This window comes from Pimephales promelas, chromosome 14 (genome assembly GCF_988280905.1).
Source record: "Pimephales promelas chromosome 14, fPimPro1.hap1.1, whole genome shotgun sequence".
Lineage (NCBI taxonomy): Eukaryota > Metazoa > Chordata > Actinopteri > Cypriniformes > Leuciscidae > Pimephales > Pimephales promelas.
In genome coordinates this window covers 19,236,581-19,261,000 of record NC_142782.1, presented here as the reverse complement: position 1 = coordinate 19,261,000, position 24,420 = coordinate 19,236,581, and the positions used below count along the sequence as shown (strand labels likewise).

Below are 24,420 nucleotides of genomic sequence, written 5' to 3'. Positions count from 1 at the left end.
TCTGCCTATAATATAAATGCCTTATATTAATACAGTGGTGGACGTGGCCGGTATTCACTCTGGGCACTCTAGTTTTAGTAAACACCTTAAGACACATCTTTTTAGACAAGCTTTTAACTATGGTGTTGTTGTTATGTGTGTTGTGGTTTTTATTTGTTTTATTATTTTTGTTTTTCCTGTGAAGCACTTTGTGACCCTGCTTGTCTGTGAAAAGTGCTATATAAATAAAGTTTACTTACTTACTTACTTAGTTGGGAATGTATTTTGTATATTAAAAATGCAGAAAATCCTGTTTTGAGGCTGTTACGTGGATAAAAGATGGAAATCCTCTACATTTTGAACTAAAACACCCTTGAAATTCACTCCCAGAGAGAAGCCTAGAAACTGAATCTAATCACGTTTTCTCAAAAATGTTTTGTATTTATTTAGGCTATTTATTTCAAAATAAATAAAAAAGATCAGTCCAGTAGGTGGCAGTGCGTGTCTCCAGTAAGTTACAATAAAATCCCCGGAAATTCTATTGAACGCCGAAGAAAAGCTGTTTTTGGACGGTACGTTTGGGTGAGAATTCAATAATTTTTCTGAAAAATAGGTAAATTGGAACTTGTTTGAGCGTGAATTATTCGTAGATTTGTGTTCAAATAATTATCTTTAGTTGTGTGGGGTTTTTTTTTGTTTGTTTACGAACAACCTCAAAATCTTGTGTCTGACCCATTCATTTGTGAGAGTCAATTCAACTTTCACTAGGCTAGCTTTCATCTCGTAATACAAAGATTGACCTTCTGTCGAATTTATTTCTCAACTGCAAAATGTTCAAAAAGGGTCTCATTTTCTTTTTCTCACAGTTGACAGACAACTTGTTAATAAGATGTCGATTGGAGTGCCCATCAAAGTTCTTCATGAAGCAGAGGGACACATAGTCACCTGTGAAACCAACACTGGGGAGGTTTACAGGGGCAAACTCATCGAGGCTGAGGACAACATGAACTGCCAGGTACTAAGATTTGACATATATATACTGATTTAAGGCATGAGAATAAATGCTTATCTAAAAGATGCATTGTTTTACCCTTATAGATTTTATACTGTATGTTGAATTTTTAGTTTTATCAGTCTTTGCATTGGATATTATTCTTTGAATTCATAAGATTTGCACCAAGTAAAAACACTCCTCTGTCTGAAAGTTTGCCTGATTCTTTACTTTCCATCTTTAATTTCCTCCAGATGGCAAACATCACAGTCACATACAGGGATGGCCGTGTATCTCAGTTGGAGCAGGTGTATATTCGTGGCAGTAAGATCAGGTTCCTCATCCTCCCTGACATGCTAAAAAATGCTCCCATGTTAAAGAGTATGAAGAACAAAAATCAGGCCGCTGGTGCAGGTCGAGGGAAAGCAGCTATTCTCAAAGCCCAAGGTATATACAGCCTCTTGAACCCAGTCCACACATCTTGCATTAGAAACATACCATTTTCAAAGAATTAATATGATGTTATTTATATTGTTTGTTGTAAAGCTGATATCAAGCTATGTTTGCATTAATTTTTTTGCAGTGGCGGCCAGAGGACGTGGACGTGGTGGACCAGGACGAGGGAACGTATTCCAGAAGAGACGCTAGTTTTATACTGATGCTTTTTTTTTTACTGTAAACTTCACTGAAGTTTTTTTTTTTTAATTCATAATTTTACCAGCTTTTTGGTTTGATCTATTTTATAATGGTCCTTTTATGCTTAGAGAAATAAATGGGTGATTTTTCTATTTTTCAATTGATTATGTGAGTTTTTTTTTTTTTTTTTTTTTTTTTTTGGAGAGGGCAGTTTTTGTTAACATTTATAGTTTTGTATACTCTACTTATCGGTCATACTAAATGAGCTGTCAAGTACTAAGATGTACTACAGAGGAGACACATTTAAGTGCATTTTCTGTTAAAATTATAGCATATAAGGTGTTCAGGAGCTGTTGCTCATTGCTGAGAGGATTCAACCACTTGATTTTCATGGGTTTTGCACGGTTATAGACATTGGCTTGCAAATGTGCTGAGTGCAAATGCTACTGGTACTGTTTAACCAAATACATACAGATGGCTAGCAGTGCTTATCTTAACACATTCATTATTCACGTATGATAAGAAATTACATTCAAAGCATGTGTAAATTCTATTGAGAAGTGTAGTAGATATCAGGCTACAGGAAAACGCATCGTGCTCTGGCCTTACATCAAGTAGTGTTGTTTCATAGTGGACATTTCTTCAGCAATGGGCTCTATGTGCGGAAGTTGTCTTTGTGAATATCAAACACCTGTAATGCTGGTTATTAGGAGCAAAAGAATAGGATTCCTCTTCAGACTGATAGAGTTATTGATCATCGCCTATGTCGCCATGTGAGTATATTTTAAGACAATCCATAGCCTTATTGCACTTCAAAAGAAATATTGATTACATCTACTTGTATTCATTTAATCTTTAAGTCACGGTCAATAAGAATATAAGTTGATTTAATTCGAACGGGGTGTCCGTTCCTGCTCCAGGAGAGCCAGCATCATTGCAGAGTTTAGCTCCAACCAGCTCTTAACACACTTACTCCAGGAGCAGGTTTGGTATGGATGCCCCTGAATTAGAGCTTGGCAAGCCTATTGTAGTACAGTACTGTGCAAAATCTTAGACGCATTAGTATTTTAATCTTTTGCTGTTGTGTTTCAGTAGCAAATATCAGTTAACATTTCCAAACATTCATTTTGTAATAATCCAGTGAGATTTTTGTATGCAGAAGGAGTCTGACAGCAGCTGGTACTCCACATGGAGATCTGATCTCACCATCAAGTCTCTCTGTTCACATGGGGGAAAAAAACTGAAACAGACTAAATCCAGAAGGACTGCGGCAACGACTCCAAGACTCTTTTTAGGTTTTAGGCACTTGTGTAAAAATTCTGTAAAGTGAGGATGCTTTCAAAAATAATGTCATAAATAGATTTTATTTATCAATTAACTTCTATGATCTAAATCAAATCAATATTTGGTGTGACCACTTTTTATGTTTAAAACCTTTTTGCCTAGGTAGACATGTGCATAGTTTTTTTTTTTTTTTTTTTTTCATGTGATCACAGACAAACACGATGATGGTGAGATCAGATCTTCGTGTGAAGCAACGGCTGTTGTCAGACTCCTTGTGCATACACAAATCTCGCTGGATTATTACAATTAATGGCAAAAGGGATGTTTGGAAATGTAACCTGATATTTACCACTGACATACTACAGAAAAAGATATAAAACAAAACCATTTTCTTAGGGTGAAAATACTAACATGCCTAAGGTTTTTGCATTGTACTGTATATTACTTGCACATTTAAGCGTGTCATGTTCTCCTTGAAATTTAATGCAGTCTTGGATGTTCAGGGTAACTCCATATCTGTATATTTTTTAAAGATATGTCTGCTGGTATCAGCGTGCTTACCAGGACAAGGACTCAGTGATCAGCTCAGTCAGCACCAAGGTGAAAGGAAACATTTTGACCAATTCATCCAGTGAGGGAGTTCATGTTTGGGACGTATCTGAATATGTCATCCCACCTCAGGTATCTAATTTATTTGACAGAAACCCATTGCAAAGGAAATACAGTGGTTTCATTTGTTTGTCCAACAGACATATGCATTTTGTAGAAATAAATTCCACATTCAAGCATTCTTTTTTTTTTCTTTTTTTGTAGGGAGAAAACTCTTTCTTTGTGTTAACAAATATGATTGTCACTCCTGACCAGACCCAGAGCAGCTGTCCTGAGGTATGATAAAACAGATTTGCATATGTCCACTCTCAAACACGATAGGACCGTTGCATATTGCAATATGAATGATTCATTTTTACAGATCCCAAGTGAATTCACTATTTGTAAATCAGACAGTGATTGTAAAGAGGGATTCAATGAAATCCGTGGCAATGGTGAGTTTTCATGTTCTGCATGATGCTGCGTGATATTACAAATGTAAGATGCAAATCAATGCCACATAGCAATCTCTGTGATCCTCCTCGCAGGTGTTCAGACTGGCCGATGTGTACAATACTCGGATGCAATCAAAACCTGTGAGGTGATGTCATGGTGTCCACTTGAACATGATACCATCATTCCAAAGTGAGTTTATTTAGTAAAAGTGAACAAGTTTGATGGCATTTGCACAATCGAAACTGGGAATATTAATATAGTTTGTGATCATACAGACCTGCTATTCTAAGTGCGGCGGAGGACTTCACAGTGCTCATCAAAAACATCATACAATATCCAAAGTTTAATTTAAGAAAGTAAGTTTGTTAATTTTTCATGGACTTTACTCATAGATGAACAGAAACAACATGGTAATCATTTAAATCTAAGGTCTTCAATGATGACTGGTTGAGAGAGAAACATTATTTTAAATTAAAATTTGAGCTATGTGAATTTGATCATTTCAATGTTATATTTTGTGTTATTTCTAGGCGAAACATTCTGCAACACATCAACTCCACATACTTAAAAAACTGCACGTTTAACCGTAAAACAGACCCACACTGTCCTATTTTCCGTCTGGGGGACATTGTAACCGAGGCAGGAGAAGACTTCAGCGTCATTGCTTTAAAAGTCTGTATCTTCAATAATACTATACAGTTAAATCAAAATTATTCAACCCCTATTGCAAATCAGGTTTATTGGCATTAAGTCTGTAAACACAAGTAATTGAAATAGCTCAACACAACAAATGTTCCAAGTGGTTTCCTCAAATCAACTGAAAATGCAACTTTTAAAAATTAAATTCTTCTAAAAATTAATCAACTCCCTGAATAGAATTCCTCACAACAGCACAAATCAATCAGTTGGCTCAAGCACACCTAATGCAAAGTCATCACAGGCTTCATAAGTTGCACCAGATGTTCTTGAGTTAAATGAAATGCCTGATCTGGTTAGGTTTGTTGAGTGTCACATTTGTCTGCATGTTAGAAGTCAAAAGAATGGTCCAAATGGTTAAGAGTATATCATCAGCCTTCACAAACTAGGAACAGGATACAAAAAGATAGCAAAGGCACTAAATGTTCCTATAGACACCGTTGGAAGCATAGGCCACAAGTTTAAAGTTAAAGCAACAGTGGTTACACTACCTGGACGGGGCAGAAAAAGGAAGCTATCAGTAGTTGCCATGAGATTTATGAGAAGGCAGGTTCAGGAAAACCTTCGAGTGACTGCGAAAGACCTGCAGTAAGACTTGGTGGCAACAGGCACTGAGGTTCCGATACGCACAATATTATAAATGGTTAAAGCACTATTAAAACAAGGCTAAAGCACTATTAAAACAAGGTAATGTTTATTTTTTAGTATAATATATATATATATATTAGCATCTCACACATCGTTGATCTACATTCAGACGTTTTTTTCCCCAACCAGACGTTTTCTATGTTATGTTTTTCTATATTAAAAAACATATGTGATATAATCAAATAACATAATCATATATATACATATATGATTTACAGTACCTTACCTTTCAAGCAATGTAGAAGCAAAATGACAAAACATAAAAAATAAACTTTTACAGCCATGTTATCTTTGCAAGCACACACTTATTTAGTTGAATCACTTACTTTGTATTGTAAAATTAGCATCAAACAATATAGTTCTTATTCACAGTGATTAAAGATTATTCAACAAAAATATTTAAAACTGATTGCACAACAACTAAATAGGGGCAATATTCACCAAGTATGTAAATCGATATTAAAAGTAGTGGTGTGGCGTGCTTTTCTTATCGTCGTTTCCATCATTCCGTGGTGACTCATCGATTCGTCGATCTGTAGAGAATGTCTTGTATGTTAACCGTGAACATAATTCTGGGTTGGAACTTAATCCCGGATGCTTTTTTGGAACCAGAATACTTTGAGTAAGCAAGGATTGGGTTAATCAACCAAGAGTTCAGTGCATGTTTGATGGGATAACCTTGCTTTCTGGAATACCCTCTTGCTAGTAGATGCTACTGCCACCAACTATTAGAAGGTTAAACAGCAAGCTGGGGTCCTGATCATCCTGTCGGGGTTTATTTTGTGATAACCGGCTGGATGTACTTTATCACTTACTTATTCAAATGTGGTGAACCCCTGCACCCCTGGTTAAGGACCTATAAGCCATCTATAGTTTCATGAAACAGATTAGAGATGGTTCTCACTGCAGAACATGAAATCTACGGGGAGGAGTCGGATCCAGATCCAACTCCTCCCACCTTACATACATATATAAACCTACCCAACCCCGCCCTCTGAATCCTAAACCCCACCCTAATCCAACCCATCTCCACCCCTTGGATCTTGATGCGACTCCTCCCTGTGGATCTCATGTACTGCATTGAGGTGCTACTGACAGATTATACAGTTGAGCAACATTGATAACATATTGTTTATATATATATATATGTGTGTGTGTGTGTGTGTATAAGCATAAGAGACTTCAAACCAACCCCAAACGTTTGAACAATAGTGTATTTATTTTTAGTATTTTGCTTTTTAACTTTCATTTTACTTGTAATTGACAGTGTGTTTTAATGTTAAAGGGTGGTAATATAGGGATTTTCATTGACTGGAGTTGTAACTTGGACTACCCAGAACGCTTCTGCATTCCGAAATATTCTTTCAGCAGACTGGACAACAAAAATCCTGAAAATAACGTTGCCCCTGGCTACAATTTCCGGTACATTTAACATTTATATTTTTTACTGTAATGTTTAGTATTTAAAGCTATCTTTATTTCTATTGGATAACAACTTTGTACTTTCCCACAGATATGCGAAATATTATAAAAACAATGAAAGCATTGAAACACGGACATTGATAAAGGGCTTTGGCATCCGCTTTGATGTGATTGTGTTTGGGAAGGTTTGTCTGCTAGTCTCTAAAGCATGATATAATAGCCATCTTAGTCAACCTTCAGATTTGTGTACTGTGTTTTGTTTTGTGTCTTTAGGCTGGTAAATTCCATATTATGCCCACTATTGTGAATCTTGGGGCCTCTCTTACCTTTCTTAGCTTGGTAAGCACTAATTTTATTTTTATTTTTTTAATCACCTATTTGAGGAAAATGACTTTGAATCAAGTATTTTAATTTTTTTTCCTGAATTTTTCCCAGGTTAATGCTGTTTGTGACTGGTTCATGCTTACTTGTATAAAGGACCGTGACTATGCCAAACATAAATTTATTCACCTGGACAAAGAAATTGATGGTGTGCCATTGGTGAGTAAAAGTCAACTTCAATTTTTCTAAATGTTTTATTTATTGTTTTGCAAAATCATATATTTATATTTATTTCTTTTTACTGATATAGAGCTCCATGGAGAGCACCTCATATGGGACTCCATGATGGAATGGACTGGACACTTTCACTACACTTAAAATCATCAGCAAGCATCAAATATGCTCTTGTATTTTCTTCATACAGTAGGCTACCGTTCAAAAGTTTGGCAAAGGTAAGGGTTTTTAATATATTTTTGAAAGAAGTCTCTTAAACTCAATAAGGCTGCATTTCTTTGATAAAAAATACAGAAAAATTACATTATTCTAAAATATTATTACAATTTAAATCTTGGAATGGCAGCTGAATTTTCAGCATCATTAATCAATCCTTCGGTGTCACATGATCCTTCAAAAATCTTTCGAATATGCTGATTTGCTGCTCAAGAAACATTTATTATTATATATGTTGAAAACAGTTGTGCTGCTTATTATTTTTATGATAGGCCTATATTATGCAGCACAATATTTTGATCAATTAAATGCATCCTTCCTAAATAAAAGTATTAATTTCTTTGAAAAAAAAAAACACCTTACTGACCAAACTTTTAAACATTACTGTTTACTCAATTTTATCCGTCACATTTGATTAATACATAACATACTTATTTATGGTTTATGAGTGTCATTAGTAAACCAGTTTGGTTGTGCATTCTTGACCTCTGGATTCATTATTATTATTATTGTATTACTTCAAAGGCATCTGTGTTAGTAAACAACTTAATGACATGATCATCTTTTTGAGGTTAACATGATTCATAGTTTGTTTGCTTTGCGGGTTAAAATTGTAAAAATGGCCCATCATATTTTGTTTTACTGATTGTAGTTAGTAGCATTCCCTTTTATGCATAATCAAAAGATATTTTTCATTCTGATTGAATATCTATTAAAGAAATAAAGTCTGTTATCTGTTGAATTCTGGCTGAGATGGTACGGCCGTATAAAGTCTAAGGCCAGTGTATTTCCCATCAGGGCTTGGGTATGCTTCTCTTATCCTCCATATGCAGCAGCTGGGTATTACTGGAATAGCATCTCTGGGTGTGCCGTCACCAAACCGCCATCTAATGAATTGAGCGTAGGCCGCATGCCGCAGAGCCTCCTCTTGCGGCTCTGCTAGGGGATCCACATAGAACAAAGCAGTCTCCAAGACAGAGCGACTGACAACCAGTGTTGAAAACAGTGGAGAGGAGGTTATGCAGCGCCCTTTTCCTGATCGACAGCACAGCTGCTCGTGCAGGATGTCTGAAAGCCGGCAGCAGCCACACTGACACCAGGCCGGACACCCAGACTGTGACATCTCCAGTAATGGTGTATCTGTGTCCTGTCCACTGCTGTGCCTTCTGGGAAGGTTTTCATATACCATAAGTCCACCACCCTGGCCATTTTGTACTGGCTCGCTTCTCCTTTGTTCACACTGCAGAGTCGTCATGCTCGCCAAATCATTCTGATAGAGAACAGACCAGGGCTGTTATAAGTACCTATGGGTACGTTTACACGACAACGATGAAGTAAAAACGGAAACGTTTTTTGCTTATAGACGACAATGTTGTTAAAACGATCGGATCCACGAAAACGATAAAAAATACTGTATTATGTATCCAGGCCAGTAGTTGGCGATGTAACTTTATAAATAAACACCACACCCCTATAGACTGAACACGTAATATGCATGAGCATGACGACGCTTTTTCACAAATTCATGTTTTTGTAATTTACACAAAAATAAATGGCATTGTTTTAAAAAACTTGCTCTGTGGAACCTGTTTTCAAAATTATGCATTTTCAGGCCCCCGAAACATCTTTGTCGTGTAAATCAACGGCCAAAACACATAAAAAGTTGTGTAAACAGCCCCTAAAACTAAAACAATCAAAAACATGAAAACATATAAATGCTAACTGAAATAAAATATTTAAAATATTAATTTTATTTCAGCTAGTTGGTGAGGCAACATTTCTCATTTTCATTTAGTTTAACACAAAAAACCCTTAAAATAAAATTAATATAAACTATATAGACATTACAAAAAACAATTCTAATAAAAGTTTTTAATGAAATTGGAAAAAAAATTAATAAGAACTAGTTCAAAAGATTAATAGTATCTGACTGATTATTTAATTTGTGATATAATAAATGAATATAGTCTGACCAACAAAAAAAAAATTGGGGAAAATGAAAGTTATTATTTACTTACCCTAACATTGTTCTAAACAAAAAACCTAGATACATGAATGAATTCAAAACAATTTCAGTACATACAGTATACTACTGACGCTTAAGAAAGCACTAAAGCATGTCAGCGAAATGGTACATGCTGTTTGCTGATCATTTTCACAGTATTTTAACACAATTTTCAGAATTTTAGCAGTAAAATGATGCGTAAAATCAGTGTAAAAGATTCCTTGATGGTGCACAGGATTTTGCCATGTACAATTTTACAATATTTTTGCTTAAATAACAGGAGCATGCTGACACTTCTGGGTGCTTTACTAATGTTAAAGTGAGTCGAATGTATTGCCATTGTATTGAATTCATTGTTTTTATGTGGTAAAAAGTTAGTCATACAGGCTTGTAATGGCATAAGAATGAGTAAATGATGACACAACTTTCTTTTTTATATTAACTTGTCTTTTAGTACAGTTTTAAAACTAAAATAATGCTTTATTCAGATTTAAAGTGGCAAGTGTGGCAAAATAATTTGGGCATCTTACTTTGCGCTGGTGTAAGGAAAGGGGTTTCGTCTCTTGTAGTCTTTTCTTTCTGGATTTTTTCACCACCCTCAACTTGTCCTCATCCACAAATGACACACAAAGGAAGCACTGTAGAGCCACATTACAACAAGATAGATTCATACATACAGAATCCCAGTTACAACATGAAAAGTGTGCCACACAACAAACTGAGTCAGTGTTTTTAATGTGTTCACCTCTTCTCGATCCTGAATGGCCTCATACTTCCTCTCAGTGTAGGTCTGCTTTGCCTCTTTGGAATAACAGCCGGTACCAATAAGCCAGTCCAGGAATATTGTTGTCTAAAGAAAATTAATTGGTAAATGTTTCATTATTTTAAAATCACCATCTGAGGGCTTAAGGGTTACTCACGAGAGCATAATACGAGAGCGTGGATCCAATGTAGATGATTAGCTGAATGATGCTGAATTTTCCAGCCTGTGAAGAATAAAAAGCACTCTTTGTATGCCCTAAAATCCAAAGCAAACATGCAAAGTTATGACAGTATAGGATAATATGATCTTACCTTCCCAAACACCATCACATCAAACCTAATGCCATACATTTTAAAAAGTGTTCTCTGCTCCACACCATTCACTGTAGAGTATCTCGCAAACCTACAAAAAAATAACATCTTTAAGAAAGGACTGTTTAAGAGATCACATACTTTTCAGTATGATTTCAGTTGTTCATACCTGAAGTTGAGCCCAGGGTATAAGGTTCGGTTGCTTTCTTTTTCGTCCAAGCGACGGAACGAGTATTTGGGCAGGCAGTTGTGAAAAATGCGGTTCAGGTCACAGTCCCAGTTGATCTGGATCCCAATTACACCACCCTGTGAAGCAGATACATGGACAAGGCTATACTGGCATGCTTTATAACTAAATTACACAAATACACTACCGTTCATAAATTTGGGGTCTGTAATATCACTTTTTTTAAAGAAATAAATACTTTCAATCAGTAAGAATGCATTAAATTTATCAAAATTGCAAATAAAGACATATATATAATGTTACAAAAGATTTCTATTTCAAATAAATGCTGTTCTTTTGAACTTTTTATTCATCAGAAAATAATTTGTATCAGTTTCCACAAAACCATTAAGCAGGACAACTGTTTTCATTTTTGCTAATAATAAGAAATGTTTCTTGAGCACAAAATAAGCATATTAGAATTATTTCTGAAAGTTCATGTGACCAGGGTTATCACTAACTAACATTAACTGAAATAAAATACAATTTTAAACTAAAATAAAAAACTTATTTTATTTCAGCTAGTTGCCGAAGCAACATTTTCCTTTACTTAAAATCATAGTACTAAAATAGAGAGAGAAAAAAAATTAACATTTGATAAAAAAATAAAATAAAAAATATTTAAAATTAAAGTGAAAAAAGAAAATATTAAAAAAAATATCTATTTCAAAATATTAACAAAAACTATAATAGTATATCAATAATACTAAAATAACACTGCATGTGACACTGAAGACTGGAGTAAAGGCTGCTTTGCCATCATATGAAATTACATTTTAAAATATTTAAATTGCAAATATTTCACAATATTACTGTTTTGATCAGATATATGCAGCCTTTCTTAACATTAGAGACTTCCTTTAATGTTTGTTTTTGAACATAAGTGTATATTTTAGTGTGCGTGGAACGAAAGGCATTTACCTCCACTGCCATCTCTGTAAAGTTCTCCTTGGCCTCACTCACAATGTCTCCCAAACGGAAAATGGGGCAGTATGGATTTTTATAGCGGTTATAGATGCAACCTTTAAGGTCAGTGTCCTTCATTTCAGGGAGGATGTTTCTTCTAAGACAAATAGATAAATGGATGCCTATATTATCAGTTTTTGAATAATTGAATATCACCCTCGGTATTCTGGCTAGCATTTACTTCAAATACTGCTAACTGTTCACATATGCTTAAAGAATTTTAATGCACCAAATTTGCAAATCAGAAAATGCAACTTATGTACTACCTTATGTAATTAAAGGCTGGAAATCTGATGTTATTCTTGATCATCACAGTGAAATTTTCTGCAGATGCTAAAATAGCAGGTCTGGGGAAACAGAAATGAAAGCCTGGCATAAGAAAACATCCATATACAGAATCTCAGTTTATGTCAAAGTAGCAAATAAAAGTGCATGTTCCTCAAACAGGTTCCTCAAAGGTCTCAATGCCAGCACTGATAAGTCTAAACTGCAGTGTCAACTGTTTTAACTCCTTTAGCAGCATTTCTCTATTGCCAAATAGCTTCGCTGACACAGTATTTTTATTCTAAAGTATTATTGTACATTACAGCACCTGGGATTCTTCTTGTTCTCAATGGGGCACCAAGTTCTAACTTCACATGTTTTCCTCACTACGTCCAACTTCACACACAGACCTGTTTGAACACCTTAGAAGCAAACACAGGAACAGACCTCAGATCATGGAAAGACTTCAGATAATGGTTTAGGCTTTCACTGAACAATAGAAAATACAGCTTGGGTAGTATTATTCAAATATTCAAAGAAATGATTGATTGGTCTGGTCTGGCATTGAAATGGTTCTGCAAAACAAATCTGCAGCCAGGACACAAATTGCATCTTCATATTACCATGGTTATGTTGGTCAGAAAACCCTTTCTCGCAGTCTTTGTCTGTTCGACACAGCTTTCCATGAGGTGGGACCTGAAGTAGAACAAATGAACATCTGTCGAATGGATTATATTTGGTTTAAGGACAATGGAGATTGAATCATCACTAAATATAATGATCCACAATGGAAATACATATATATACATACATATATATATATATATATATATATATATATGTGTGTATATATATGTATATATATTTATGTATATATATATATATATATATATTAAATAAATCCGCAAGCCTTGAGATATACTTCGTATTGCAACTGAAATAAAAATGCACTTACCTCTGGGCAATTACCTTGTTTTTGGTTCTTTGTGACTATGACATTTGTCGCGACAAAAAATGAGTTTTTTCCCTGCCGAAGTAAAACAAGAACAATATTTCATGACTTTTGAACTTGTTTTCAAGAGTTATTGGAATACACACCTAAATCTGCTTAAGAACTATTTATTTGTGGTGTAAGACTGGAAAAACTGGAAGAACTAGAAGAGATGGCAACTCTCTGAGTAAACAAAAGAAATTAACATCTGAACTCTCTTGCTATATTAACATCCCCAATCGAGACATGATCAAACTTGAGTTGATCCCCTCCCAATTTACAAATCTCTCTCTTTCCCCTCTCTCTCTCATTCACCACATTCACCAAAACAACTGGGGGCTGTTTACTCCTGGCCACTTCATACGTTTTCTCAGATCGGATAGCTATCTGATTTATCAAAACGATTCCATTTACACCTGGTCACATGCATGTGTTTTTGCAAAATGGATATAAATCCGATCTTCAATGCAGAATGCACGTCACAGAAAGCAACAGATATTGCTGCATTTTATTGATCATCAGCTAATTTCAAAATCAAAGACAGAGATAACAGAACTGGTAAGTTCATTTTGTTTCTTAACATTTAATGAAGATGATTGTGTGTTAAGCGTCTGTGACTTAATTTCACTTTGATTTGCGATAGTTTGTGTCACGTTGGCTTGAAGAATAGACACTCAGTTGCTCATCTGAGATGATGCGTGTCGCAGTAGCGCCATCATATCTGACTATAACATGACGTATATAGCCTATAAAACGCTCTCACACATATATTTTAAAATTTTTTAAATTTACATATGTGGTTTCAACAACCAGATGCATTTCTGGAATGCGGCCCAGACCACCTCCTGAAGTGGTTTGAGCGATTGGATTCAAATCCGTCTCGAATGCGCTTCGAAGGGCATTTACACCTGTTATTTTCACGATCGGATAGCTATACGATCACAGAAAACGCATGAAGTGGCCAGGAGTGTATATGGTTTAATGTGAACAATTATCATACAACACTATAGATGTTTGGTATCATTTGGAATGTCTCAGTGCGACTGGTACAAATGCCTAATCCCCAAAGAAGTAAAACAAAAGGTGATAAAGTTTTTAAGAGTTTAGAGATATTTTTCTTACAGTGTCTTCCAGGCAAATGGTAGCCTGCCTTCTAAAGGTGTAAACTTCAAATTCCCATTATTAGCAAATGTTTCCATGTGAAAGCGGTTTCTGTCTAGGTCTGAGTAAGTTCCCTTATGAAAAAGAAGTTTATTCAAGTGAGCTATTAGTATTAGTATACTTTCAGTCTACTTTTTATGTACTTCTCAGAAAAATACTCCAAATTGCACTTAAGTTTACTTGACTTATACTGACAGAAAAGGAAGTATATTTGGTTGTTGATTGAGATATTCTTAAAAGTATAATTAGGTATTCTAAGTATTATTGGGTTGAACTTGAGTTTAGCCTATTATTTTGATTGAGTAGCTTATTAAATCCTTCAAAAAACATACTATTTCACATTGTCTTACAAACTTTATAGTAACAAGCTTTCAGGTGGAATAGCTTATAGAGTAAATAAAATATGCATATGCAACTGAACCTGATCTTGCACACAGCAATATTAATTTCCCTTATGAAAAATATGTTTATTCAAGTGTTATGTAAGTATACTTTTCAACTAAAAAATAAGAAAGCATGCTTTCAGTCTACATTTCATATACTTCTCAAAAACAGGCTGATTTTAACTACAAATCGCACCAAGCCTCTTGTTGCATTACCCTTACGAAAAATAAGCATACTTCAAGTTCATTTTTATTAAGTATGCTTAAGTAATGTTCAAGTATATTTTTTAGTATACATTATGTAGTAAGTATAATGTCAATATGTACTAGTAGTAAACTTGTGTACTATTTTAATACTGCTTGGGACTAAATTGGCCCACTTTTTTAGTATATAAAAGTATCAGTAACAAACTTTAAGTGCAAAACTAGTTCCTAATTACGTTTCTTTTTAAGCAATTTTTTTAGTTTAAGAAAGTACACACTTAATGGTAAAGTACATAAATAATAATAAATGGTAGTAGTGTTACCTGCGATAGTCCACTGTAGTCCACAACATCCCACACGACTTCTCCAATGTCTGGTATAGATATCTCCGCCACTCCCTTAACCTTTGTGGTGACAGAACTGACTACAAGATCATACTCTTGGTATTCCTTATTCCATAACATCATGATACTATAAAGTAAAGACATAAATATGACTTAGGAATCCGAATGAGTAATTTCATTTTCGTCGGTACGTTACATTTAAACACAGCGTGTAAATGAATGTACATGAATGAGCTCTTGTTATTAAATGATGCGGAGGCGACGACAAGCATGAACAACAGCGGAGACAAACTGCTCAAGCACTTACCAAATGAACATCAAGATCACTGCGTTTAAAGTCCATTTCAGCGACCCAAGTCTGACGCTCTTGATTTTGACGAGTTTTTGTGTGTCATATTCACAAAGGTTCAGCAATATGCAAGGCATGGCGGTGATTTGGTAAACACACACACAGGGGAAGAATGGGAAGAATGCCAGTCCGCATCTGTGCTGTCACGTGGTCTTCTGAAAGACAGTTTAAGAGGAGGTTGAAACTAAAGACTTTTTATTGAGACAAATGTAGGCTATTCAAAATGACTACATATCCATTTTCATTTTTTGAAACTATGCCGCAGTTTTGAAAGATAATTTAAATATATTCTCAATAAATATATTTTTAAATTAATTTTCATATTCAACCTGTACAAGATGAGATGCAAAATGTATTTAATTTACATATTTAATATAATTTATTGCATTTTATTGCATTTTCATCTCACTCTACGATTCACTGTGGCCCAGACAAAAATAAAGAACCTCATACAAGGATTATTCCTGACAAAAATAAATGTAATAAAATATAGAATAATGAAATAACATTCTCAACAATACTACAGTTCAAAAGTTTAGAGTTGGTAAGATTAAAGTTTGCTTATGCAGGCTGCATTTATCTGAACAAAAATACCCTTATATATATATATATATATATATATATATATATATATATATATATAATACTGCTATAATACTGCTATAATATAATTATATATATATATATATATATATATATATATATATCCTTCAGAAATCATTCTAATATGCCAATTTTATGCTAAAACATTTGTGCTGCTTTTTTGCCAAAGATAGAAATCGTTTATAACATTATAGATGTCTTTACTGTCACTTTTTACTGTCAATTTAACGCACCTTTGTTGAATAATTTCTTTTAAAACTCCTTTTAAAATTTAATTGAACTTACTACATCATTGTACATATTACATCCAATTTAGCTTATTTAACACCCTGCATAGAAAAATCTATGAGGTTAAAATTATTCCCCTATCAATCCATTGCCCCCACTAGAATGACAATGAAGAGATTTGACAGTGGAAAACTGAAGTCCCTACATCTTGTAGGAGATTTGAATAGTAAAATTCTACAGACTGCGTTTTATCCAATATATAATAGTCTGAATAGCAAACAAACACGGATTTGAATAGGAAAATTTCGAACACTGATAACATGAACATTTAATACTAAATGTATAGTCTCAGTGTGTAAATTACATGCATGAGTTAGATGTTGGAGTTGATGACCATTAGCGAAGACAACATAATAAATTCACAAATTCTCTTGTTTTATAATTTTGTTTTGCGTAAAGCTGAACTGTAATGAGCATGGTGCAATTCTCTCATTTTACCTAATTTGTGTTTCCAGCTTTGAACAAAGCCTGCTCTTTTTCATTCACGCAAAGCCACTTTGCATATGAGATTCATTCCCTGTTCTCAACAAGACAATGTGCATCTCTCCAGATCTCATATCAGTGCAGGACTCGGGTTTGTGTGCTTCGCTCTCTGAAGAGAACATCATGATCGCGACGTTAACTGGGCACGTTCTTTTTTTTGTTGGACTTGTGATTATTGGTGTTTCTGGAAACTTATTTAACCTCGTTTTCACTATACAACAGCAAGTGAAGACCAGGACCATTCAAACTGTGGGTTTGATCCTAAACGTCATCTCCATCAGCAACATTATCTTGGTACTCGCCACCTTCTCATTGGTGATGGGTGTTTTTCAGGATCCCCAAATTTGGTGCATCAAACCATATCCCTTATCAATCCGGACCGAAGGTTTTCTAATGATGACTTGCAGTTTCAACAGCTTCTGGGCCATTGCATGGCTGAGTCTCTTCTACTGCATCAAAGTCGTGAGTTTTTCCTCCGAGTGCTTCCAGACAGTGAAGAGGAACATCTCTTCTGTGATCAACGCTGCAGTGCTGCTGAGCTGTTCTTTCTCCTTCCTGTTTTTCTTACCTGCATTCTCTCTTGACCTTGTAAGTTCATTGGATCAAAATGACAACGTGACTGACACCGCTAACGTAACCTGTCCGCAGCCCTCTTTCAATATAGATATTAACTTTAATGCATACGGAGCGGCTGCCTTTTGTCTCCTCTGCCCGATCCCTCTGATGATCATGCTGCCGACCTCTGTCCGAATGGTCGTCCATCTGTGCGCCCACACACTGGCACTTCAGAAGAACAAGACCCAGGTGCAAGGATCTGACTCGTACCTCCTGGTGTGCAAAATCACCATCTCCCTGGTTGGAGTTTATCTGACCACTCTATTTATTGTGTCTTTGTTCATCATTATAAGGTTAATCGGGCAATTGATCACCTACCACACTCTAGCCAGTGCCTTTAGTTTTTACAGTGGCATGACTTCTTTACTTTTGACAGCTTCAAACAGGCATCTAAAAGACACACTCTGGAGTCTGTTGTGTTGCAGGAAGGCACAGGAACAATCTAGCAAAAGCCAGACAGTTGAGACAGGGGATGTTTGATATGATAAGGACTGTTTACCAGGTGACTTGATTTATAGACAACTAGCACTCATTGTACTATTTTTCTGATTTAGATGAAGTCTCTTCGGATAAAATCATGTTAATTTGCGTCAACACCAACGCACAATATTCTATTTATTATAAGCAGGCACTGCTGTTTTATCATCTGCCGCTTTAAATGCTCAACCTCTTTAAAGCTAGATGAATTCTGTTTGTATCCTTTATCAGCTGGAATTTTTTATTTTTTTTTTATTTATTTTTTTTGAAAGCGATGATATTGTTCCTCCGTGTCATTATTGTTTTAGTTGTGGTGTGGACTTTGCTATTCTTTTAAATTTAGAACAATTTGAAGAAAAATAGATTTTTTTTTACATTTCTTGTTAAATATTAAAAATTTTCCATTAAACTTTGTTGTAATAACTAAACAAGGTATTTATTTAATATAAAATTGATATCAATTGTACTTTTAGAGTGATGAAAAAGATTTTTTTTCTCAGTGATCTAAATGTAGTTTAAAATACCAATAAAATGTCTATGGATTAAATGGATGAGTACTCTTCGTGAACAGAGCATGGCCAAAGAATATGTACAGACATGTTTCACTCATATGACTCATATTTCATTCATTCATAGTGCAACTGCTGTTTTTGTGGGATTGCACATGCGCATTGGCTTAACCAGCCTGAAATCTATGCTTTTTAATTCTATTCGAGCATAAGAAACAACATTTTTGGGACAATAGATGTCAGATGTTTTGCTGATTTGAAATGTAAATGTGAGTTTGGAAAAGTTTTTTAGATGTATTTCCCCATTTCAGTAGATATGAGTGGGTCTTGCATGCCCAAAATAGCTGCCCGGAGGTGTTGCAAATATGGCCATAATGTGAAATTACTTACCTTGACAAGGATTTTAGCATGGCAGTGGCACTACCATTGCCAAAGGTCATGGGTTTGACTCCAAGGGAACACACTCTGATATATGAAGGATTGTATAAATGCATAAATGTAGGTATCATTTTAATATAGTGAATTTATTGATTTTGTTTTTGAATACAGTAATATTTTCTAATTCCAGATTTGTTCTAGTCCATCATATTACCGCAAGGTAACTTGATGAAAAATGAGAGTTTAAACATAAAACTAGACTAACAGACCATGCAAAACAGACTTAGTTAAACATTTTCTGCATCTTTAGTTTGAGAAACTCAGGTAAGCCTTTGTTTTCAAAGGTTTGTGGCAATGTATCAACATTCATTATAACCTTATGGGCTTCATCGAAGACATTCACACCAATCTCCTTCTTCACTCTGTCTCTCCAGGCATTCAGAACAGGTCTGTCTTGAAACACATCTAGACCTGTACTGACCGGCTTCAAAACACACACACAGAATTAGTCAGTATGCCATGTTAAGGTCAATTATTAAAATCACATGTACAGAATGTACCTGCATCATCTCCACAATGGCTACAAGATCAGCCAGAGATATTTTGTCTCCAATTATAAAGGGTCTACTCTGCAGAAACTTCTCCTCAAAGGTCTTCAGAGACACACCGAGGTCCTCCATGGCAGAATCCATCTTCTCCTTGGGCACCGGAGCGCCTGTGACCGCAGGTAAGACCCCCTAGAATTGTTGGAGAAGGTTCAGTTATACAGCCCAACATTTGATTAACAAAACCATTTTGTCAAATATTACTTAGAGACATTTGCACATGATAACTAGATCACCAAAAAGAGAGCTTAGTCACAATTTAGTCATTACTCACAGACAATAAGTGATCTAATGTTTATACAGCAAATCTTACCCTGAACCAGAAGACCTTTGAACCATGAGCTCTGATGTTTGTGTGCTGCCATGAGAGAAACTCGTCGACTCGTGCACGCTTCTGCAGATCAGCTGGATACCAGTGGTCAGGAGTGTGATGATTCGCGGCCAAGTACTGCAGTATAGCTATACTATATAGAACGTATATAGGCTTAGGCTACTTATTAGGAAATCTAAACAAGTATCAAATATTAAATAGCCACATACCTCTCTGTGAGAATAAAACCTCCATCTTTGAGAACAGGAACCTTCCGTATGATGCTGACCTTGCCAAATTCATCTCCATATTGTTCACCTTTGTCCACAGAGAAAAGAAACAAGAACATAATACAAATCTATATCACTGAAACCAAATACTTTTGCATGCAAACTGGGACAAGCTGCAAACTTCATGTGGAAGCATCTAAATTCTTGCTGATAAGTCAAAAATGTTCACTTGTACAAGTACATTAACCTAAATACATTATGTTAAAACAAAACAAAAACATGTAATGGTTAGATCAGGTAAAACAGCTTGGATCAAGATTGCAGTGCAAATCCATAAAACAGCTAAATTAAAACAATAATGTATCTCACCTGCAGATAAATCCACGTATTTGAATTCAAAGGGAATTTTATTTATCTTGGCAAATAGGAAGACTGAGCGGCATGGCTGGGAATGCAGATCGAGATACAACTCCAGTGGCATTTTGGCTTTGTGAAGTGTCCACGTCCACGAAGAGAGATTCGTCCGCGTCTAATCCACATATGTGCTGTGTTCATGCTCCGCCCTCCAGGGGTCAGTAGTAAATGTTCTTGCGACACCTAAAATTAGGTTACCATGTTGTGGCTGTCTGTGTCTGCTTCGTTTATCTAATTGCGTGCTGCTATTGATGTCATGATCAAAGACAAATGGCAGAAGCTGAGAAAAACGTGCATGTCATGAGGAATTTGCCTGAGATTTGGTGAAGGAATGAGAGGCGAGAGAGAGCTACTGTAACACACTGCATAGAAACTTCTCTGTAAAAAAAAACATATGATCAAAAAGTCATGACAGCATATGTTTTACTTCAACTCATCGAAATCAGCAATTTTCTTTCACAATTGTCAAGTTGATTGTAGGCTATTTAAATTTAAGGCAGCATATTTTTTTTATATTGTGAAGAGAAGCTTCAAATATTGCACTTTCTCCACAAAGTAATGGTTAACTTGATTTTTTTGAGTTTGGGGTGCGTGTCAAGAAAGATTGCTGTAATAGACCAAAGTCCAATCACAATCACCCTATTCTAACAACTCTCCATAAGTTAATTCTTAATCACTGAAAAATATTTACAATTGTACTTTGTATTTGCTTATTTTAAAAGTATTTTTATTATAGAATGCTGAAAGATAAGATTTACTCATTTTCACAAGCATTCCTTTTACCCCCAATCCATGAATTTTTTTCTATTACTGTAATTTCAGCGAAGTATATCAAAATCCACATGCAGTTCTTTCATGCTTAGTGTTCTTTTTCTTTTAGAGGTATCTTTCCAGTATCAAATGATTAAGTGTAGCCCCGGCCACCAAAGAACTGCGCCACACAGCTATGAGGAGAGTTCCAGGGTGGAAGAGGGACCCCCCCCCCGGCTCTCCTATCCGCCTCGGGTAACCACGGGCCCGGCTGTGGACCCCCAGCACGCCACCCCCTCCCGCCCTACTCGGAGAACCAGAGCTCTGGGCAGGGACCCCCAACTCAGTCCGCCTTTTGCCCGACTAGGAGAACCAGAGCTCTGGGCAGGGACCCCCAACTCAGTCCGCCTTTTGCCCGACTCGGAGAACCAGAGCACTGGGCAGGGACCCCCAACTCAGTCCACCTTTTTCCCAACTCGGAGAACCAGAGCTCTGGGCAGGAACCCCCAACTCAGTCCACCTTTTGCCCTACTCAGAGAACCAGCGCTCTGGGCAGGAACCCCCAACTCAGTCCACCTTTTGCCCTACTCAGAGAACCAGAGCTCTGGGCAGGGACCCCCAACTCGGTCCACCCTCTGCCCAACTTGGAGAACAAGAGCTCTGGGCAGGGACCCCCAACTCAGTCCACCTTTTTCCCAACTTGGAGAACCAGAGCTCTGGTCAGGGACCCCCAACTCGGTCCACCCTCTGCCCAACTTGGAGAACAAGAGCTCTGGGCAGGGACCCCCAACTCAGTCCACCTTTTGCCTGACTCGGAGAACCAGAGCTCTGGGCAGGAACCCCCAACTCAGTCCACCTTTTGCCCTGCTCGGAGAACCAGAGCTCTGGGCAGGGAACCCCAACTCAGTCCACGTTTTGCCCGACTCGGAGAACCAGAGTTCTGGGCAGGAACCCCCAACTCGATCCACCCTCTGCCCGACTCGGAGAACCAGAGTTCTTGGCAGGGACCCCCAACTCAGTCCACCTTTTGCCTGACTCGGAGAACCAGAGCTCTGGGCAGGGAACCCCAACTCGGTCCACGTTTTGCCCGACTCGGAGAACCAGAGTTCTGGGCAGGAACCCCCAACTCGGTCCACCCTCTGCCCGACTCGGAGAACCAGAGTTCTGGGCAGGGACCCCCAACTCAGTCCACCTTTTGCCTGACTCGGAGAACCAGAGCTCTGGGCAGGGACCCCCAACTCGGTCTACCCTCTGCCCGACTTGGAGAACCAGAGCTCTGGGCAGGGACGCCTAACTCGGTCCACCCTCTTCCCGACTCGGAGAACCAGAGCTCTGGACAGGAACCCCCAACTTAGTCCGCCTTTTGCCCGACTCGGAGAACCAGAGCTCTGGGCAGGGACCCCCAACTCAGTCCACCTTTTGCCGACTCAGAGAACCAGAGCTCTGGGCAGGGACCCCCAACTCGGTCTACCCTCTGCCCGACTTGGAGAAGCAGAGCTCTGGGCAGGGACGCCTAACTCGGTCCACCCTCTTCCCGACTCTGAGAACCAGAGCTCTGGACAGGAACCCCCAACTCAGTCCGCCTTTTGCCCGACTCAGAGAACCAGAGCTCTGGGCAGGGACCCCCAACTCAGTCCACCTTTTGCCGACTCGGAGAACCAGAGCTCTGGGCAGGGACCCCCAACTCAGTCCACCTTTTGCCGACTCGGAGAACCAGAGCTCTGGGCAGGGACCCCCAACTCGGTCCACCCTCTGCCTGACTCAGAGAGCCAGAGCTCTGGGCAGAAACCCCCAACTCGGTCCACCTCTCTCCTGACTCAGAGGCCTCCACCCTCACCAGCGCACCACCCAAACCCAGGGGTCTCCTCTATAGAACATATTTAGGCCTACTTTAGATATCAGCTAAAAGCAGTTTGGAATAGAATAAGATTCTATTTTTGTATATTTTATAAAAAGCCCACTCAAGTGTCATGATTTATGTGGACCTTTAATGTAAATTCAGAAAATAATGAAAACGTATTAGAAGTTTCATCATTTTGAATTGAAAAAAATTGTTGCCACATGATGGCGCAAAAACACTTCTAAAAATAAACCCGAAAGAATGAATTTGTGGATCGTTCTTCCAACTCTTTATGACTTTCTTTATCCTTGGAAAGAAAGTTATGATTAATATTTAGTTTATTTATATATAAATTTGTCAAGCTCTAGAACAGGCTCCAGAATCAAATCACCGAGGGTGCTTCTCTAAGGCTGCTCTATAATGTGTGGATGCAGCCTAATGCAAATGGCTCCACCATGAAAAGAATAGCAAAGTATAGTGAAACATTTGAGATTACAAGTAATTGCAAATAATTGATATACGTTTTACAATGTTCCAAAAACTCCCACAGATTTGAAAATCGTGTAGTGGGTCCCCAGGCCTTAATTAAACATCTCTGATGGGCGATTGAGTTCCAGAGATGAACAAATAACTGGTGTGTGGTGGGCATTCTGGCATGTATTTGTCAAACACAATGTTTGTATTTGGCATTTCTCTGTTTATCACGAGGTTTATCACAGTCTGCCGGATCCGGGCCGTATCCAGATCTGATGAAGGACCTGTGACTGGACAGACACGACAACAACGCAGTTCTTGTGTCACTAGTCTCTCCCCTGTGAAGGTCCCCTTCCCATCGCTTTTTCTCTGTACAGATAAAACGTTGTCATGATAATTCCACTTCACGTGGCTACACGAAAGTGCTAAAAAATTCTGTAGGCTAATATAAATTTTTAATTCTGTATTATACATTTTTCAAGGCTTGTACCTTGGAACCTATTTCATGGTTTGGGTTCTTGAGCCACCAGGCAATGTTTTGTGCAAATGAGCGGCTGGATCACATTAAGGGTTTTCTGTTAGAACAGTGTCATGTTAGCGGCCCCGTAATAACTAATGATCATAGCGATGGAAGTGAATCAATCAAAACTAACTTTAGCTGGACAATAACTTTATTCTAGAGCTGCTGTAAAGCCAAAACAATCTTTGTTACTTTAATTCCCTATTATCACTGTAAAGCTGCTTTGAAACTATCTTTAGTTAAAAGCGCTATATAGGCTAAATGAAGATGACTTGACTTGACGAGTCTAAATCACCCTCAAGCACCCCTATGGACCCGGGCCTGCTCTAGTAACTTCAAAGGATGTTCCATAATGATTATAGGGATTTTTACTATCACACACACATTAAATCACATAAACTGCTCAGAAAGGATAATCATATTTAGGCAGCTTCCTAGAACCATTATAGAGATTGATCTGAAATTGCTTTGGGTTGCACGTCCTCT

General features: G+C 37.2%; 6 protein-coding genes across 8 annotated transcripts; 4 read left to right on the top strand and 2 right to left on the bottom strand.

Annotated features, from left to right (window-relative positions):
• Positions 1 to 492: 492 nt before the first annotated feature.
• On the top strand, positions 493 to 1,766 carry snrpd3 (small nuclear ribonucleoprotein D3 polypeptide). 3 transcript variants are annotated; one of them, XM_039668352.2, is made up of 4 exons: positions 493 to 561; positions 846 to 994; positions 1,225 to 1,417; positions 1,554 to 1,766. In XM_039668352.2, exons 2-4 carry the CDS (start codon positions 869 to 871, stop codon positions 1,616 to 1,618), a joined length of 384 nt encoding a protein of 127 aa, XP_039524286.1. In that variant the 5' UTR covers positions 493 to 561; positions 846 to 868; the 3' UTR covers positions 1,619 to 1,766. The 3 variants fall into 3 exon arrangements, with proteins under 3 accessions (XP_039524286.1, XP_088975675.1, XP_039524373.1); XM_089119549.1 differs by having other exon boundaries at positions 531 to 551; XM_039668439.2 differs by lacking the exon at positions 493 to 561 and adding an exon at positions 570 to 592.
• Positions 1,767 to 1,824: 58 nt separating this feature from the next.
• On the top strand, positions 1,825 to 8,082 carry p2rx4b (purinergic receptor P2X, ligand-gated ion channel, 4b). Its single transcript, XM_039679757.2, has 12 exons — positions 1,825 to 2,379; positions 3,424 to 3,571; positions 3,704 to 3,775; positions 3,861 to 3,933; positions 4,027 to 4,123; positions 4,210 to 4,290; positions 4,465 to 4,606; positions 6,564 to 6,700; positions 6,792 to 6,885; positions 6,974 to 7,039; positions 7,136 to 7,240; positions 7,332 to 8,082. Exons 1-12 carry the CDS (start codon positions 2,255 to 2,257, stop codon positions 7,365 to 7,367), a joined length of 1,176 nt encoding a protein of 391 aa, XP_039535691.2. The 5' UTR covers positions 1,825 to 2,254; the 3' UTR covers positions 7,368 to 8,082.
• p2rx7 (purinergic receptor P2X, ligand-gated ion channel, 7) lies at positions 6,479 to 15,590 on the bottom strand. The gene is made up of 13 exons (XM_039679744.2): positions 15,397 to 15,590; positions 15,069 to 15,216; positions 12,962 to 13,033; positions 12,630 to 12,702; positions 12,335 to 12,428; positions 12,009 to 12,089; positions 11,698 to 11,839; positions 10,720 to 10,856; positions 10,551 to 10,641; positions 10,397 to 10,462; positions 10,222 to 10,326; positions 10,007 to 10,114; positions 6,479 to 8,741 (listed from the first exon to the last, which is right to left on the bottom strand). Exons 1-13 carry the CDS (start codon positions 15,513 to 15,515, stop codon positions 8,202 to 8,204), a joined length of 1,776 nt encoding a protein of 591 aa, XP_039535678.2. The 5' UTR covers positions 15,516 to 15,590; the 3' UTR covers positions 6,479 to 8,201.
• On the top strand, positions 13,253 to 18,271 carry LOC120484541 (taste receptor type 2 member 114). The gene is made up of 2 exons (XM_089119548.1): positions 13,253 to 13,555; positions 16,785 to 18,271. The coding sequence occupies exon 2, from the start codon at positions 16,864 to 16,866 to the stop codon at positions 17,905 to 17,907; it is 1,044 nt and encodes a 347-aa protein (XP_088975674.1). The 5' UTR covers positions 13,253 to 13,555; positions 16,785 to 16,863; the 3' UTR covers positions 17,908 to 18,271.
• Positions 18,272 to 18,918: 647 nt separating this feature from the next.
• Positions 18,919 to 20,432, bottom strand: gstt1a (glutathione S-transferase theta 1a). The gene is made up of 5 exons (XM_039680288.2): positions 20,306 to 20,432; positions 19,937 to 20,024; positions 19,710 to 19,860; positions 19,352 to 19,528; positions 18,919 to 19,275 (listed from the first exon to the last, which is right to left on the bottom strand). Exons 1-5 carry the CDS (start codon positions 20,415 to 20,417, stop codon positions 19,075 to 19,077), a joined length of 729 nt encoding a protein of 242 aa, XP_039536222.2. The 5' UTR covers positions 20,418 to 20,432; the 3' UTR covers positions 18,919 to 19,074.
• Positions 20,377 to 22,219, top strand: LOC148973717 (uncharacterized). Its single transcript, XM_089119547.1, has 2 exons — positions 20,377 to 20,507; positions 21,231 to 22,219. Exons 1-2 carry the CDS (start codon positions 20,378 to 20,380, stop codon positions 22,133 to 22,135), a joined length of 1,035 nt encoding a protein of 344 aa, XP_088975673.1. The 5' UTR covers position 20,377; the 3' UTR covers positions 22,136 to 22,219.
• Positions 22,220 to 24,420: the final 2,201 nt, after the last annotated feature.

Excerpts from the sequence above, each read along its gene's own strand:
- snrpd3 (XM_039668352.2), top strand. The coding sequence starts at position 869 with ATGTCGATTGGAGTGCCCATCAAAGTTCTTCATGAAGCAGAGGGACAC. Across the intron at positions 995-1,224 it reads AGGACAACATGAACTGCCAG|ATGGCAAACATCACAGTCAC; the intron begins GTACTAAGATTT and ends AATTTCCTCCAG. Across the intron at positions 1,418-1,553 it reads AGCTATTCTCAAAGCCCAAG|TGGCGGCCAGAGGACGTGGA; the intron begins GTATATACAGCC and ends ATTTTTTTGCAG.
- p2rx4b (XM_039679757.2), top strand. The coding sequence starts at position 2,255 with ATGGGCTCTATGTGCGGAAGTTGTCTTTGTGAATATCAAACACCTGTA. Across the intron at positions 4,124-4,209 it reads CATGATACCATCATTCCAAA|ACCTGCTATTCTAAGTGCGG; the intron begins GTGAGTTTATTT and ends GTGATCATACAG. Across the intron at positions 6,886-6,973 it reads ATGTGATTGTGTTTGGGAAG|GCTGGTAAATTCCATATTAT; the intron begins GTTTGTCTGCTA and ends TTGTGTCTTTAG.
- p2rx7 (XM_039679744.2), bottom strand. The coding sequence starts at position 15,515 with ATGCCTTGCATATTGCTGAACCTTTGTGAATATGACACACAAAAACTC. Across the intron at positions 12,090-12,334 it reads GAGAACAAGAAGAATCCCAG|ACCTGCTATTTTAGCATCTG; the intron begins GTGCTGTAATGT and ends CTGTTTCCCCAG. Across the intron at positions 10,642-10,719 it reads TACCCTGGGCTCAACTTCAG|GTTTGCGAGATACTCTACAG; the intron begins GTATGAACAACT and ends ATTTTTTTGTAG.
- LOC120484541 (XM_089119548.1), top strand. The coding sequence starts at position 16,864 with ATGTGCATCTCTCCAGATCTCATATCAGTGCAGGACTCGGGTTTGTGT.
- LOC148973717 (XM_089119547.1), top strand. The coding sequence starts at position 20,378 with ATGGCTGGGAATGCAGATCGAGATACAACTCCAGTGGCATTTTGGCTT. Across the intron at positions 20,508-21,230 it reads TCATGCTCCGCCCTCCAGGG|AGGTATCTTTCCAGTATCAA; the intron begins GTCAGTAGTAAA and ends TTTTTCTTTTAG.
- gstt1a (XM_039680288.2), bottom strand. The coding sequence starts at position 20,417 with ATGCCACTGGAGTTGTATCTCGATCTGCATTCCCAGCCATGCCGCTCA. Across the intron at positions 19,529-19,709 it reads CAAAGGTCTTCTGGTTCAGG|GGGGTCTTACCTGCGGTCAC; the intron begins GTAAGATTTGCT and ends CAACAATTCTAG. Across the intron at positions 19,276-19,351 it reads CCATTGTGGAGATGATGCAG|CCGGTCAGTACAGGTCTAGA; the intron begins GTACATTCTGTA and ends TGTGTTTTGAAG.